A 13965-nucleotide genomic window follows, 5' to 3' on the forward strand; every position below is an offset into this window, starting at 1 on the left:
GAATGTAATGTTGCATTTTGTATGTAGATGTACATGCAAGTGTATGGAGTTGATTTCCATATTTTGTTGGTATGATTTGGCAAATTACCAATGACTGGACATTGTACACTTTGTTTTTTTTACGGTATATTGTGGAGAAAATACCAGAACGCATTTAATAAACGTGCTATGCCATAAACCAGGTGTGCTCACTTTTTTGTTTGCGCCCCCGTCTGCGCTCTACCCCTCCCTCCTTAACTTTTCTCTGGCATCGCATCATCGTGACGTTGCGCTCCCTCTGTATTTTATTTAAATGTGAGGAAGGGAGCAGGGCCTCTGTACGCACTGCGGCCCCCCCACAGAAAATGTTGCGCCCCCGCCCCAGTTTGTGCATCCCTGTGCATAAGGCATAATATGCGTTCAAGCACTGGAAGACACCTTAACAGCTAAGAAGTATAAAATCATAACAGATCTAATGCATGATCACAGCTATTGTATTGACAACAAAGATGAAAGGGACGAGCTAATATCTGATTGGTCACTTTATCTAAACGATGTAACAAAGCAGTGGGGGAAAGAGTTTTATTGTACAGAGATGGGTAGTAACCAGAACAGTCGAATTACTGGACATGACGAGCTAAGAGGTCCAAAGAAAAGAATAAAGTTGTGCCATGTTTGATTAAAAAGCCTTCTGACAGAAAATGTCATTAATACAACATGGGTGAAAGACAGGACTAAAGTACCTCAAAAGAATTTGAAAAAAAAAAAAAAAAGGTACACTTTGGAAGTATGTCTTCAGTGAATATGTCTTCCAGGATTTACCGTGTATAGTATATAGTCAGAAGAGTGATCAGTTAGGAAAAACCAGGCGCTTACCTTTAGTATCAGATCAAGGAAGAATAGTGAAACCAATAAATGTGGTTTCTCTCTGTTATTGTAGAGATAGTCTTGTGATCCCTTCTGCTTCAACCCCTAATAAAGGGATAATCCGAAGCCCTTATGGAAACGTAGAGACAACCAGAGTAGGGGGAGCGAGGGATTAGTAGATACACGTTTATACAATTTCCGACGGTTAGATATGCATATAGAAAACCCAGTGCAGTGGGGGTAGGACGGGAAGTAATAAAATATAAATACTTACACGGCCATGTGTAAGCACATTCCAAAGAGGGTGTCTTTGTGATAGATGCTGGCCCTTCCGTAGGTGGGTACAGGGGGGTCACAGTAAGTTTTTATATATAAATATAAATACTCACACGGCCCAGTGTGAGTAGAGGTGTGGGGCAGATGTCTTTAGAGTTGGATTAGCCCGTCCAGGGTAGTTGCGGGCCGGTCACATCAGATTTGAGCAACAGGATTTGAGCAACGCGTTTCGCCAATTGGACGCTGAATGAGCCTGAGGAAGCCGTCCAATCGGCAAAACGCGTTGCTCAAATCCTGTTCCTGTTTTGTCCCACGGAGGCTTCCGTAGACAGTCCTTTCAGCAGCATCTGCAGCCGGGCAGATTAGTTCCAGCTCTCTGCACCTCGGACGCGGGGCCGGAGCGGTTTACTGCTGGATTGGGCCATACGGAGAAGCCAGGGGATACTGTTTATGTTATGTGAGTGTGATAGTATTGTCTTTTTTATCCGAATAAATACCCTTTATATACCTATCACTGAACCTGTGCCTCACTTATCCCTCTATACCGCTGAATGGGGGAGTTAACCTGCTTGATCACAAGCAATAGAGGAGGGCAGACCGGCCATAGCCCTGTTTGGGCTTAATCTGATGTGACCGGCCCGCAACTACCCTGGACGGGCTAATCCAACTCTAAAAACATCTGCCCTGCACCTCTACTCACACTGGGCCGTGTGAGTATTTATTTATATTTATATATAAAAACTTACTGTGGCCACCCTGTACCCACCTACGGAAGGGCCAGCATCTATCACAAAGACACCCTCTTTGGAATGTGCTTACACATGTCCGTGTAAGTATTTATATTTTATTACTTCCCGTCCTACCCCCACTGCACTGGGTTTACTATATGCATATCTAACCGCCAGAAGAGTGATCACCCAATCCTGTGTCCTCCATACTGGTCATACATTTTGTCTAAAACTAAGCAAAATAAACATCTTTCATTATATGTATACAGTATACTGTATTTGTCTAGATCGTATTTCCGTTTTATACCTGGTGCCAGGGATTATGATTAATCAAAGATTGATATAGATTATTAGATTTTATTTGTATGGCGCCAAGATCGTCCAAAGCGCAATATGATTTGGCAAGGAAGGCAAAAACATTCTACAAGAAAAAGACCTATAAGTTAAGAAACAGACGATTGGAGAGGTGACCTCTTTCCTAAGAGTGTAATGTCTAAAAAGATGGGGAGTGGAGACACCAGGAATAGTGTGTGTACATTTGACTCGTCTATAATTTGCATAGTAGGGCACCAGAGGAAGAGTGGTGGGCGATGTAAATTTAGGATGGACTGTAGAGGAGACTGCCAACTAGAGGCAGATCGTAATTGGGAAATAGTGAGAGTGAATAAGAATTGTATAGGATTGTTTTTGCAGGATGAAGGAGTGGGACAACTCCAAGATGGTACCTAGGTATCTGGCTTGGGCTATTGGAAGGACAAGGGAGTCTTTTATTGCAAGTGATAAATGGTGTACAGGTGTGGAGTTAGGAAGGAAAACGAGACGTTCTGTTTTAGATATGTCAAGTTTGAGATCGTGACGAGACATCCATGAGGAAATAGCAGAAAGACAGTGACGAAAAATAAGAGGTCAGGGGAGGAGAGGTAGATTTGGATATCGGCATGGAGTGAAACACAAATGACAAATTTTCCAAGCGAAGATGTATTAATAGAACACAGTAAAAGTCCTAGAACCTAGCCTTGGGGTAAACGCAGTGGGAGTGAAGAGGAGGATGGGGCAGCAATACAGACACAGGTCAGATCGGTAAGTTACCCAGGAGAGAATATTGTCACGCAGGCAAATTGAATGGAAGGTGTGCAGAAGGAGGAGATAATTAACCTTATCAAAAGCAGCAAAAAGGTTCAAAAGAGTAAGGAGAACTGCCGTGATTCATCAGCAACATTTGTTAGGGCAGACTCAGTGGAATGGTTAGATGTAATCTAGACAGTAGTGTATCGAGTAGAGATTTAGCAGAGAGAAAGTCCAACATTCAATTATAAATCAGTTGTTTAAGAAGTTTGGATGCAAATGCCGGAAGGTATATAGGATTGTAGTTTAATATGGCGGTACGGTCAAAAGAGGCTTTCTTCAGGGTGGATGTTAAAGAAAATACACAGATTCCCAACAAGCTCTGAGAAACCCCAACCATTACCACATACACACATATATATGTGTGTATGTGTGTGTCAAAAGGAGTGCTAGTGGGCGTGGCTAAATGTATACAACAAAAAACTAGAATGCCCTAGTTTTTAGGTTTTTTTTGTTGGATGTTAAAGAAGTATGATTGAAGGTCGGTGGAAAGGAGCCTATGCTGAAAGAGGTAGAGTCAGCGCAGGAGGTGTGAATGGATAAGATCGAGAGTGCAGGCTGCAGAGGGCGATAGAAGGGAGACTTCCTCTTCAATAATTGGTGGAAAGCAACATATGGTTTCTTTTGGCATACACAGGGAACTTATTGGTGAGGATTGTTTTTTAAAAAGTGCAACATCATGTCAAATACCATGGACTTCTTTAAAGTGATGGGTAAGGTCTTTGGCAGTAAGGGCAGTAGGGGGGGAAGCTGGTGGGTGGATGAAGGACGCAATCATTTTGTTCAGACAGGGATAAGGGCAATATTATAAAGGAATTAATTTTTAGTGCATGAAATCTGCTTTTGTGTGCCATTGCCGTTCAGCATTGCGGAGGGATCTCTGGTGGTATCGGATTTTGATGGTGTACCCTGGTTGAGGTTTGATGAGACAGTAACAGCGTGTTGTGGTGAAGCAATTTGGTGAGAGGAGGATTTACAGAGCAGTAGAGAGCTCAGTAATGTCTATTTTATGTAAGTACTAATACGTGCAAGAGGTTGGTGATGGGGAGGAAGCAGGAAGTAGAATGAGTGAAAAGGAGGAGCAAAGGATTGGGAGTTAAGAAAAATTAGAGAGGGGCCCTAGAAAGAGAACACAAGGTCGACCAAATGACCATTGTGATGCTGGTTCAATAGGAAACCCCAAAGGATGATGTTTAGAGAGGAGAGGCAGCTGGGGCATTAAGGTTATCAATAGGAATATTAAAGTCCCCTAGAATGAGAGTGGGGGTGTCAGAGGAGAGAAGGTATGAAAGCATGGCAGCAAAATAGTCCAGGAGCTAGGTCCAATTACTATAGAAGGTGAGACAGTATCATAGAGGTTGAGCCATGTCTGTGCTGGCGAGTTGAGTTTGAGAGAAAGGTAATGAACTGCAGTACGTCTATTACGTACTGAGTGTGTATTCTATAGAGCACGGAAATGGAAGGAATATGGCTAAGGTTGGACGCATGGGGTATTGAGGGGCTTCTGGGGCAGACAATGGGGCGGGTGAGAATAGGTATATATGTGGGACCACGGTTTGGTGATATGTCCCCACAGAGCACTTGAAGTAAAGCAAGATAGAGATGGCAGTGAAGGAACATACAGGAGATTTTAGGTTGGCAGGCTCGGCTGGTGAGATGGGAGTTCATGGCTGCCAAAAGAATTACATTGTAGCAGAAGAGGATATGTAAAAGTGGGAATTTATGGGAGAAGTGGTCTGAGAGCTTATTGGAGAAGTCAGGGAGATTATTAGGCAACGTAGAAAAGGTATACACAGCAGCAAAGTGAGTGCAGAGGTGAAGTGAAGAAAATAGGTAGACACAAATGGTGTGTGTCCCTTTAAAATCATGGACTAACAAAAACCTCACGAATGTGGATTATAAACTCTACTCATGTTCACAGCAAGATATTATGCACTGGCACTTAATGCTCGTCAAGATACCTTCGTTAAACAGATACACAAGTGTAAGATGTTCACAGCCGCTTCGACGATCTCACTAACAAGGTTAGCTCCCTCACAATCTTGCATCTCCTGTATTGCTTTACGTTCTCCTCTCACGTCCCAGCCCTTCCAAAATTAAAGTTGAGTGCTCTTCTGTTGACAGGTTTTAATGAATGGTTACATACAGACCCCATAAATCCTCCTAACCTAAAATTCTCAATTCGAGTCCTCACATTAAAAGGTCACCAGGTCATTCCTCTCTTCCACCTAGACCTCACCTCCAAGTGTTCCCTTTTAACTAAATCAGTTCCCAAACTTTTTCGGTTCAAGGCTCCCCAAGGCAATCAGAATTTTTTCAAGGCTCCCCAAGGCGATCAGGATTTTTACGCGGCGCCCAAAGTAAAAACAAAGGTGTATATACATACCTAACAGTTGCAGTGCGCAGTTGGTGTCTCTCTCAGACACTCTCACTCTCTCTCACACACTCTAACTCTCTCTGACCTCACTCTCTCTCTCTCTGACCTCACTCTCTCTCTCTTTCAGACCTCTCTCTCTCTGAACTCACACTCTCTCTCTCTGACCTCACTCTCTCTCTCTCTGACCTCACTCTCTCTCTCTGACCTCACTCTCTCTCTCTCTGACCTCAATCTCTCTCTCTCTCTCTGACCTCTCTCTCTCTCTCTCTCTCTCTCTGAACTCACACTCTCTCTCTCTGAACTCACACTCTCTCTCTGAACTCACACTCTCTCTCTCTGACCTCACACTCTCTCTCTCTGACCTCACTCTCTCTCTCTCTGACCTCACTCTCTCTCTCTGACCTCACTCTCTCTCTCTGACCTCACACTCTCTCTCTGACCTCACACTCTCTCTCTCTCTCTGACCTCACTCTCTCTCTCTCTCTGACCTCACTCTCTCTCTCTGACCTCACTCTCTCTCTCTCTCTCTCTCTCTCTGACCTCACACTCTCTCTCTCTGACCGCACACTCTCTCTCTCTGACCTCACTCTCTCTCTCTCTGACCTCACTCTCTCTCTCTCTCTGACCTCACTCTCTCTCTGACCTCTCTCTCTCTCTGACCTCTCTCTCTCTAACCTCTCTCTCTCTCTGACCTCTCTCTCTCTCTGACCTCTCTCTCTCTCTCAGACACACACACAGACAGACACAGACAGACACAGACAGACGGACACTCTCTCTCACAGACGGACACTCTCTCTCACAGACGGACACTCTCTCTCACAGACGGACACTCTCTCACAGACGGACACTCTCACTCTCTCAGACGGACACTCTCACTCTCTCAGACAGACATACATACAGACACACACATACACACATACACACATACACACATATATATATATATATATATATACACACACACACACACACACACCACACATACATACATACATATATACACACCACAGATACATATACATATATATATATATACACACACACATACACACACACATATATACATATATACACACAACACACATATATACACACACACCCCCCCTGCAGCCCGTTTTACACACACACACACACACACACACACACACACACACACACCCACCCCCCCCCCTGGCTGGCTGGCTCTGTAGTTGCAATGCCGGGCAGGCTGCAGCCCCATTGGCTGGGAGCGGTCACGTGACCGCTCCTCTGCTTCTCCTCGGTTTTTTTTTTTATTTTTAAATGAGCGAGCAGCCCTTGTTTCCCGCTGCTGGCGGCCCTGATCGCGGCGCCCCTCTAGCCAAGCCGCGGCGCACAGTTTGGGAAACACTGAACTAAATCCATGATGTACACCTGTCCCTCATCTCACTCGCCTCCTTGTGGCTGCCCCTAAGCTTCAGCCCTTTGTTTGAAATTACCTTATTCATAACAAAACAAAAAACTTGCATGTCACTACTGATATTCACAATCATTCTTAGGCTGCGCTTATAGTGCCGGCGAAGCCGCCGTTTCGTGCGCTTATAGTAAGCACGGCGCGACGGCCTGGTCGAGATCACTGGAAGCCATCTCAATTTGATTTTTCCAGCAACCGCAGCCTGATGTCGCCGTCACCATAAGCGCAGCCTGACGTCGCCGTCACCATAAGCGCAGCCTGACGTCGCCGTCACCATAAGCGCAGCCTGACGTCGCCATCACCATAAGCGCAGCCTGACGTCGCCGTCACCATAAGCGCAGCCTGACGTCGCCATCACCATAAGCGCAGCCTCATGCTTATACCATGAGGTGGAATACTGTGTGCCAAAGAGTAAGAAGCTCATTCAAAAGGTCAGGCTACTTTACCGTAGCTATTGTCTCATGATGTTAATATATTATGTTAGTTTATATCATAGTCTCTCCTGGTTTTGTGAACCTACATTTTAATATTTTTTTTGTTTTTCATGGCAAACGAGGGAATAAAAATGGCAACATATTTTAAGAAAAATAACAATAACGTGACCATAAATCTCTACTGTTTAATCTAACTCTATATATCTCCAAAAATTAAAACTGTATGCATGGAGTAAAATATCTATTATGTAGGTGGCTTTGCAATTGTATCCTGTACTCTTTTCTTTGCAAATGTTTGCATTATTTACACATAGAAGCCTTATAATTGAGAATGTCCCCACTTTTAATGTATATGTACATTAAATACTTGGTCAAAACGGTTTTGTTCTCCTTACCAGTAATTTTTTCCTATAATTCGAGCATGGTATCATTATGTTTTCTACTTATATGTACAGTAGTGGAATGGTAAAATCAAAATTCCCCTGGTATTAAAATATCTAAGACTTGAAAATGTGCATCTGGAGCAGGTCTATAAGCAGATGGATGGTGATAGCATCTGGTATCTTCATCAAAAAGCCTCCAGGTGTTAATACTAACATTTGTTTGATACCTGGTAACACAGCGTGTACCATATCATAAAGACTAACAAGGGTCTGAATAATTAGTCATGGTTTCTAAAATGCTTCTTTGCAACATTTGTGTTAAAAAAAAAAAAAATAAAAAATATCCTACCTGAAAAAGCATCGTTTTATTTGGATGACTTACAATGCTGAATGGGTCACACTGGTAAAATGAACTCATGCATATACATAAAAGGAGAATGACTATGTATATTGTGATTTCAGCACAGACATGCTGCGTGGCCAGACAAAAACCCTAGTTGAATGCATGGAGATAAAGTGTTGGGTTATAAGTGGAGAGATCAGCCAACAGGAAGTACAGAGCAAAGCTTGTAAAGGTACATCCCAAAGAAGGCGGGGGACTTACCTTTAATTATTGGTAAACAGTAAAACACCAAAATAAAAAGCTGTACAAACAATACACAAATGATCATCTGTTATTTTAAGCTTGCCACTGCCAGAAAGGTCCTTTTGTCAGTAAATGGTTAAGGCCAGTTGATCTTTACTTTTAAAAATGCTGTTTTGCCTGACTTATAAAACATAATGGGCAAACCTTTGTGTTGATTCTAAAAGTAAAAAGGTAATAACGGCATAGACCTTACAAAACACAGAGGAGACATTATGCCAGGGGTAGCCAACTCCAGTCCTCAAGGGCCACCAACAGGTCAGGTTTTAAGGATATCCCTGCTTCAGCACAGGTGGCTCAATCAACAACTGGCATTGGCCACCCCTGCATTATGCGGTGCAGTACTGTAGGTAAACTCCAGTTTGTGGCATCGCCAACAGGCAGAAGCATAATAACCTCAAACCAAGGTACTTTTACACATGCTCTGATTATGACAAATCGTACACGTGCATTTTCTCTTCCTTTTGTCATTGTTGGAATTAAAGCGCCACGAAGGGCCTTTTTGTGTACACTTATCTTTGAATGTGACCATTTTTCCTATCACAACAAGCTGGGAAAGGACTTCGTAAGAAAGCAGCACTAATCACCACTGCTGGACAGAGCAATTTATTTCTGTGTTGCATTCGATCATTGATTGCATGTATACATGAACTTCTTTTACCTTACACTTATTCAGGACATACATCTATTATTTCAACTACAGCTAACCAGGTATTTTTTTTAATGTAGCACATTGTGATTGCTTTTCTTATGTTGATTTATGTTGCGTCTGCCAATATAAAGCAGTAGCATCTGTGCGTGTTTGAATAGCTCACCAAAGATGACCATCTAGCATCAGATCTAGATTTATAATACTTTGACTTTTCAGACCACTCCTGTACAAAATATGCAATTAAAAAGGTAGCGGTTACCACAAACAGTGTTACGTATTTTTGATTCCCAGACACTCCAAACAGAACATAGATTTGGTTGGAAACTACACAAAATACCATAATGGTAACAGCTTTGTTCTGTAACGAAACATGTTAGGGAGTTTCAGTAGACAAATAACTACAAATTAGAACTAAAGTAGCATAAGACTCCTAGAAAAGATGAAAATTAATGTGCTTACAGCTTTCAAGATGTAAAACACAGAAAAGCATGTTTTCTTGTAGGATTAAAAAAAAAAAAAAAAATTCACATAATTCATATTATTCTGTAATCCCAAAAGCCTTTAAAGGCACCTTTCCCTAATGTAGAAAAATACTGATGCAAATCCTCGAAGCATAATCATGTTACTTCAATCCTGTAGGGCTCAGAAATTTGTTGCAGTAATTAAGGGTTTCATTTGGAACAAACTAATTTGTAAATATCATGCCGATAAGCATGAAAACACTTTGCCCATAGCTTATATTGTCACCTGAGAACAATACATTCTGAGGGCAGACACCGCACTTTTTATATTTGAGGCAATATCTTAAAGACAGCCTCCAGCACCTCTGCAATCTCATTAAGCCTTCAAGGTATCAACCATCATTTACACCCATAACACATATTTAAGCAGCAGACACACTTTGGATATACAACAAACAGCAAAGGGGATGCAGAGATAAACAGACCTAAAAGTGCCATGACTTGCAGGTTCCTGCTGCTTCTTGTTGTTTGATATAAACAAGTAGAGCCGTCTTTTCTCAATATTTTTCTTCAACTCCTGCACAGTACCAAGGAGTACCACTTTTTTTTTGACTATATAACCATAAATGCCACTGGGGCTGTAATCCCAAGGCAAAAGTGCCTAATAATTATAAACTGGGAAACCCAGTGCTGTCTTTGTATGCATCATCTTTTTTTTTTTTTTTTTTTAATATATAGCATCACAGTTTACGCAGCGCTTTACAAAATTACAATACAAGGCAAATAAAGTACAAACCATGGAGATAAGCACAACATCTAAATGACAACATAATGCACGTTGTCCTCTCTCCTCTCCTTTTTCTTTGCACTTGCTTGATATCTGTGTTTATATCCTATCACTTGGATCCCTTTATAAGTATTCTGTAAATTCCTGAAAGGGACAAGCCAACAGAAGGTTGGAAATTAAAGCAAGGTTCCCCACTCTGATACCATTTACACAGTGAATGAAACATTAGCTTTAACAGTTCTACAAAATGTAATCTGCAACTCAATTTAATATGCACAGTAAGAGGACTGCAGGAGCAGTTGGGCTTATTGTTTGAGAAAAAGGGGGTAGAAGGTTCACTTTGCAACACATCCTAAATTACAATATTTATTTTATATGTTTAATACCTTTTCATTTTTAGGCTTCTACTCAAGGTCCAAAACACGCTATGCTGTTCAGCCAAATACCAATAGCTGCTGCTTTTAACACAAGGTAAAGCTAATTAAGAGATTCCAAACACTGTTATAAATCAGCATAGAAACGTGAAAATGGTGACTACTGATTTATTCCAAAGTCTTTCATTTATATTTCATCAAGACAGAGATCGGTTTGTGTACACTTTTACTTTTCGCATGTCTTTAGACAGAGTAGGTAGCATTGCACCTTTAATATGCTTTTTACATCAACCTTCAGAAATCAGTGTTTCAAAGAGCAAAGCATCTGCTGGAAACAGTTCTTAAATTGTAAAGAAAACAAGTGAAGTATTCCACTCTGCAGGGAGCACCCTTTGAGATGGGGGACCACCTAGGACTCAAGGACCCTGTACTAAAAAGGCACGTACTCCAAGTGTTCAGTTTTGTAATTGTCTTGTGACATATATAGAAATGGCCTTTACGTTTTCTGCAGTGGCTCCTAAATTGGATAGAAATAATGGCTCATGTTACCCTTCTCCATAGCAGCCTCTCTGCTTCAGAGCAATCAAAGAACGTTAACGTTTGTCAATTGTGTCAAAAATCTATTCATAATCTCAGGTATTGGTCTTAACTATAGATGTGGCACTACTGAGATCACACTGAAAATAAATATATTTGTACTATATTCGGTATTGGATTTTGGTCTAAAATATTTGAAAAAATGAATTACTGAATAATATTTCCTTCCAACAAGACTGTATTTTGAAGTTCGTATATCCAATGTGTTTGGATTGCCGCTTTAAAGGGTCTTTCTGATTCCAAAAGGCACATCCAAACAGGATCCAAATCCCTTTTTAACACAGGATTGAAGCAGAGGGTCTGCAGAGCTGAGCCCCATTCATTTCAGCTTTGTAGACTTCCTGATTCCAGATACACTTTCCTCCATAGTGGGTGCTGGTAGCCGCTCCGCTAGCAGGGTTCACGTAATGGCTGCTTTTGAAAGCTCCCGCCCCCTGCAGGCCAATAGGAAGCCGTGATGTCATGTGGTGCGGCTTCCTATTGGCCTGCGTGACGGGGGAGCTTTAAACTTTGCAGAGATACCAGCACCCCCAATGGAGGTTTGTAACTCAGGAAGCAGGGGGTCCCCGGAGCAGAAATGAATGGGGTTCAGGTCCGGAGACCCCCTATTTCAAACCTATGGTAACAAAGTATTTTTAAAAGTGCATAAACGGCTCCTTTAAGAATTCTCCCCCGCCCTACAAACCCGTTGGAATGACTATAGACACATACTAAAAGCAATGCTTCACATTCATTTGAACTGAGGATACAAGAAAAACCTAGTGCTTTTTTTTTTATTTTATTCAACAGTAAAACAGTCTGGTACAAAAATATGTTTTATTTCTTAAGCACATGAAATGTTATGGGTGGTATAATTATTTTATTTTGTTTTCGACTAAGGCACATGACATGTTGAAGAAAATACTGAGGTACAAAAAGCACATTTCTGCATATGCCTTAATCTCCATGCGCTAAAACAGAGGTAAAACTATTTAAAAACAGCAACCTCAGCTTTTAGACTGTTTCTTCTTTTGTACCAGTTCCACGAGCAGCTTATATCTAGATATACATTCCTCCTGCAGAAAAGAACAGCAACATTACAAACTACAATGAGCACACGTAAATATACAGTGGTGCTGTATTTCTTCATTCTGTAAATGTCTGACTAATGTCCTGGGTGTACAGCAAAACATGCCTTTATTTATTGTGATAGGTGTGCCATGCGTACTGTGTGTGTGCACACACAAATTGTTACACTTTATGTAGATCGGCTCCACTGTTCAAGAGTTCTATTGAATACAGATTTTCTGATCCACTGCCTAGCAGATGAACAAAACAATCCCACCTTTTGGTTCCCAGGGAGACCTTCATTAGTGAAAAAAAGGGGGGGTAATGGAGTTACATTTCTAGGTAACCAGGTTAACTATAGCTGTCTTAGGCACTGCACCAGTTTCAGGGCCGTTACCTAACCACTAGACCTCCTAAAGAAATGCATTGGTGAAGAATAAACAGCATGTACTTGTTGCATTACAAGTAGACAGTTCAATGTCTTGCCATCAGTGCCCAACATGAAGTTGACAGGAACCAAAAGGCTTGCCTAAATGTTCATCAGGCTGCTGTCTTCACCTTCTGATTTTCTTTAAACTAATATACTGTTAACATTGAACTAATATCTGCTAGAGTAATAACTAGTTGGAATTGCTTCTTCTTGCAGCATGCAAGTTAAATGAGGTCACAGCACTGAACAGAAGGGATTAAAAAAATACCAGAGACAATGAAAACGACATTACATAGACAAAAAAGACACATATGCTATACAAGTTATATGGTGCAAATTAAATTATATTTAATATTGTTAACTGATTGGGGCCAGGTTTTAAAGCTGGAAAAATCTAATACGGTATTAACTTTTTAGATGCTTCAAACTTTTCTTGGGAGACTCACCACCGGGGACTTTGAGGATGAAAAATATAATGCAAATGAAACATGGGGTGAAGGGGGAAGGAAAAAGGAAATGGAGATTCATTTATTTTTTGGACTGGTGCTTTACGATGTTAGGGTTTACACAAGTGAAACAGTAATAAATCTCACTTTGTAATGAAGTGTTGGTAGCATACTAAAAGCAGAAGAAGTTTATTGCATCAGTATGCAATGAGGTTTTTTCCTCACCTTGGTTTTTGCAGGCACACATTTGGCTATTTTATCCCAGCGCTCAGCTGTTCCCTTTGGGTATTGCTGCAGTGCCAGTTCCAGCAGCTTTTGTTGATTCTGAGTCCATAGCTCTTCCAAAACACGACCACGCTCCTTTTTTCTGCTCTCGTCATCACTGTCCACAAGCTCCTCCGCATCCTGCTCTATATCATCAAAGTCCCTCTGGCGCCGGCCTTTGAACTTGTCTTCTGCTTCTTCTTTCGTAGATGGACCTGCTTCAGTTGCTTTTGCACTCTTCCTTTTGCGGGCTCGTGCTGCGGTCACGAGGCAATCGCTCGGACACGCAGAGAGGTCCCACTCTACCGAGTGAGGTTCATCATCTTCACGCTGTGTGATTAGACTGTCGGATATATTCACACTCATCTTGGCTGTGCACTTTAAATCAGGATGTCTAAGTGTGCCTGCTTAAAAGGGGCGAAAAACACTCCAAGTAAACATGCATTTTAAATATTGCAAATGAGGCATTTAAAAAATAAAATTAAAAAAATAACACGTTTACAGAAATATGTATTGCTGCATCAGCTACATAAAACAATATTCAGCCGGAGAATTACATATGTCAAATACTATTTGTGATATAATTCGGGTTTTTTTTTTTATAATGGAGAAGAACATGTTACAGGCCCCTCTGGCAGCAAGAGAAGTTAAACATTTCAACGT

At 41.4% G+C, this 13965-nt stretch overlaps 1 protein-coding gene and 1 long non-coding RNA gene across 5 annotated transcripts in view; one reads left to right on the forward strand and one right to left on the reverse strand.

The window, feature by feature from the left end:
- Positions 1–13965, forward strand: part of LOC142488767 (uncharacterized) — a 433714-nt gene that overhangs the window by 200940 nt on the left and 218809 nt on the right. The window lies entirely within an intron of this gene.
- DNAJC1 (DnaJ heat shock protein family (Hsp40) member C1) overlaps positions 11757–13965 on the reverse strand; it is a 118382-nt gene continuing 116173 nt past the window's right edge. The window contains exons 10-11 of one of the 4 annotated variants that reach the window (XM_075587550.1): positions 13264–13706; positions 11757–12170 (exon numbers count right to left, since the gene is read on the reverse strand). In XM_075587550.1, the coding sequence (XP_075443665.1) occupies positions 12102–12170; positions 13264–13706 (512 nt within the window). In that variant the 3' untranslated portion in view covers positions 11757–12101. Of the gene's footprint in view, positions 12171–13263; positions 13710–13965 lie in introns of all 4 variants that reach the window. The other 3 variants (XM_075587549.1, XM_075587548.1, XM_075587547.1) reach the window with 3 other exon arrangements.

This window comes from Ascaphus truei, chromosome 2, assembly GCF_040206685.1.
Source record: "Ascaphus truei isolate aAscTru1 chromosome 2, aAscTru1.hap1, whole genome shotgun sequence".
Classification (NCBI taxonomy): Eukaryota; Metazoa; Chordata; class Amphibia; order Anura; family Ascaphidae; genus Ascaphus; species Ascaphus truei.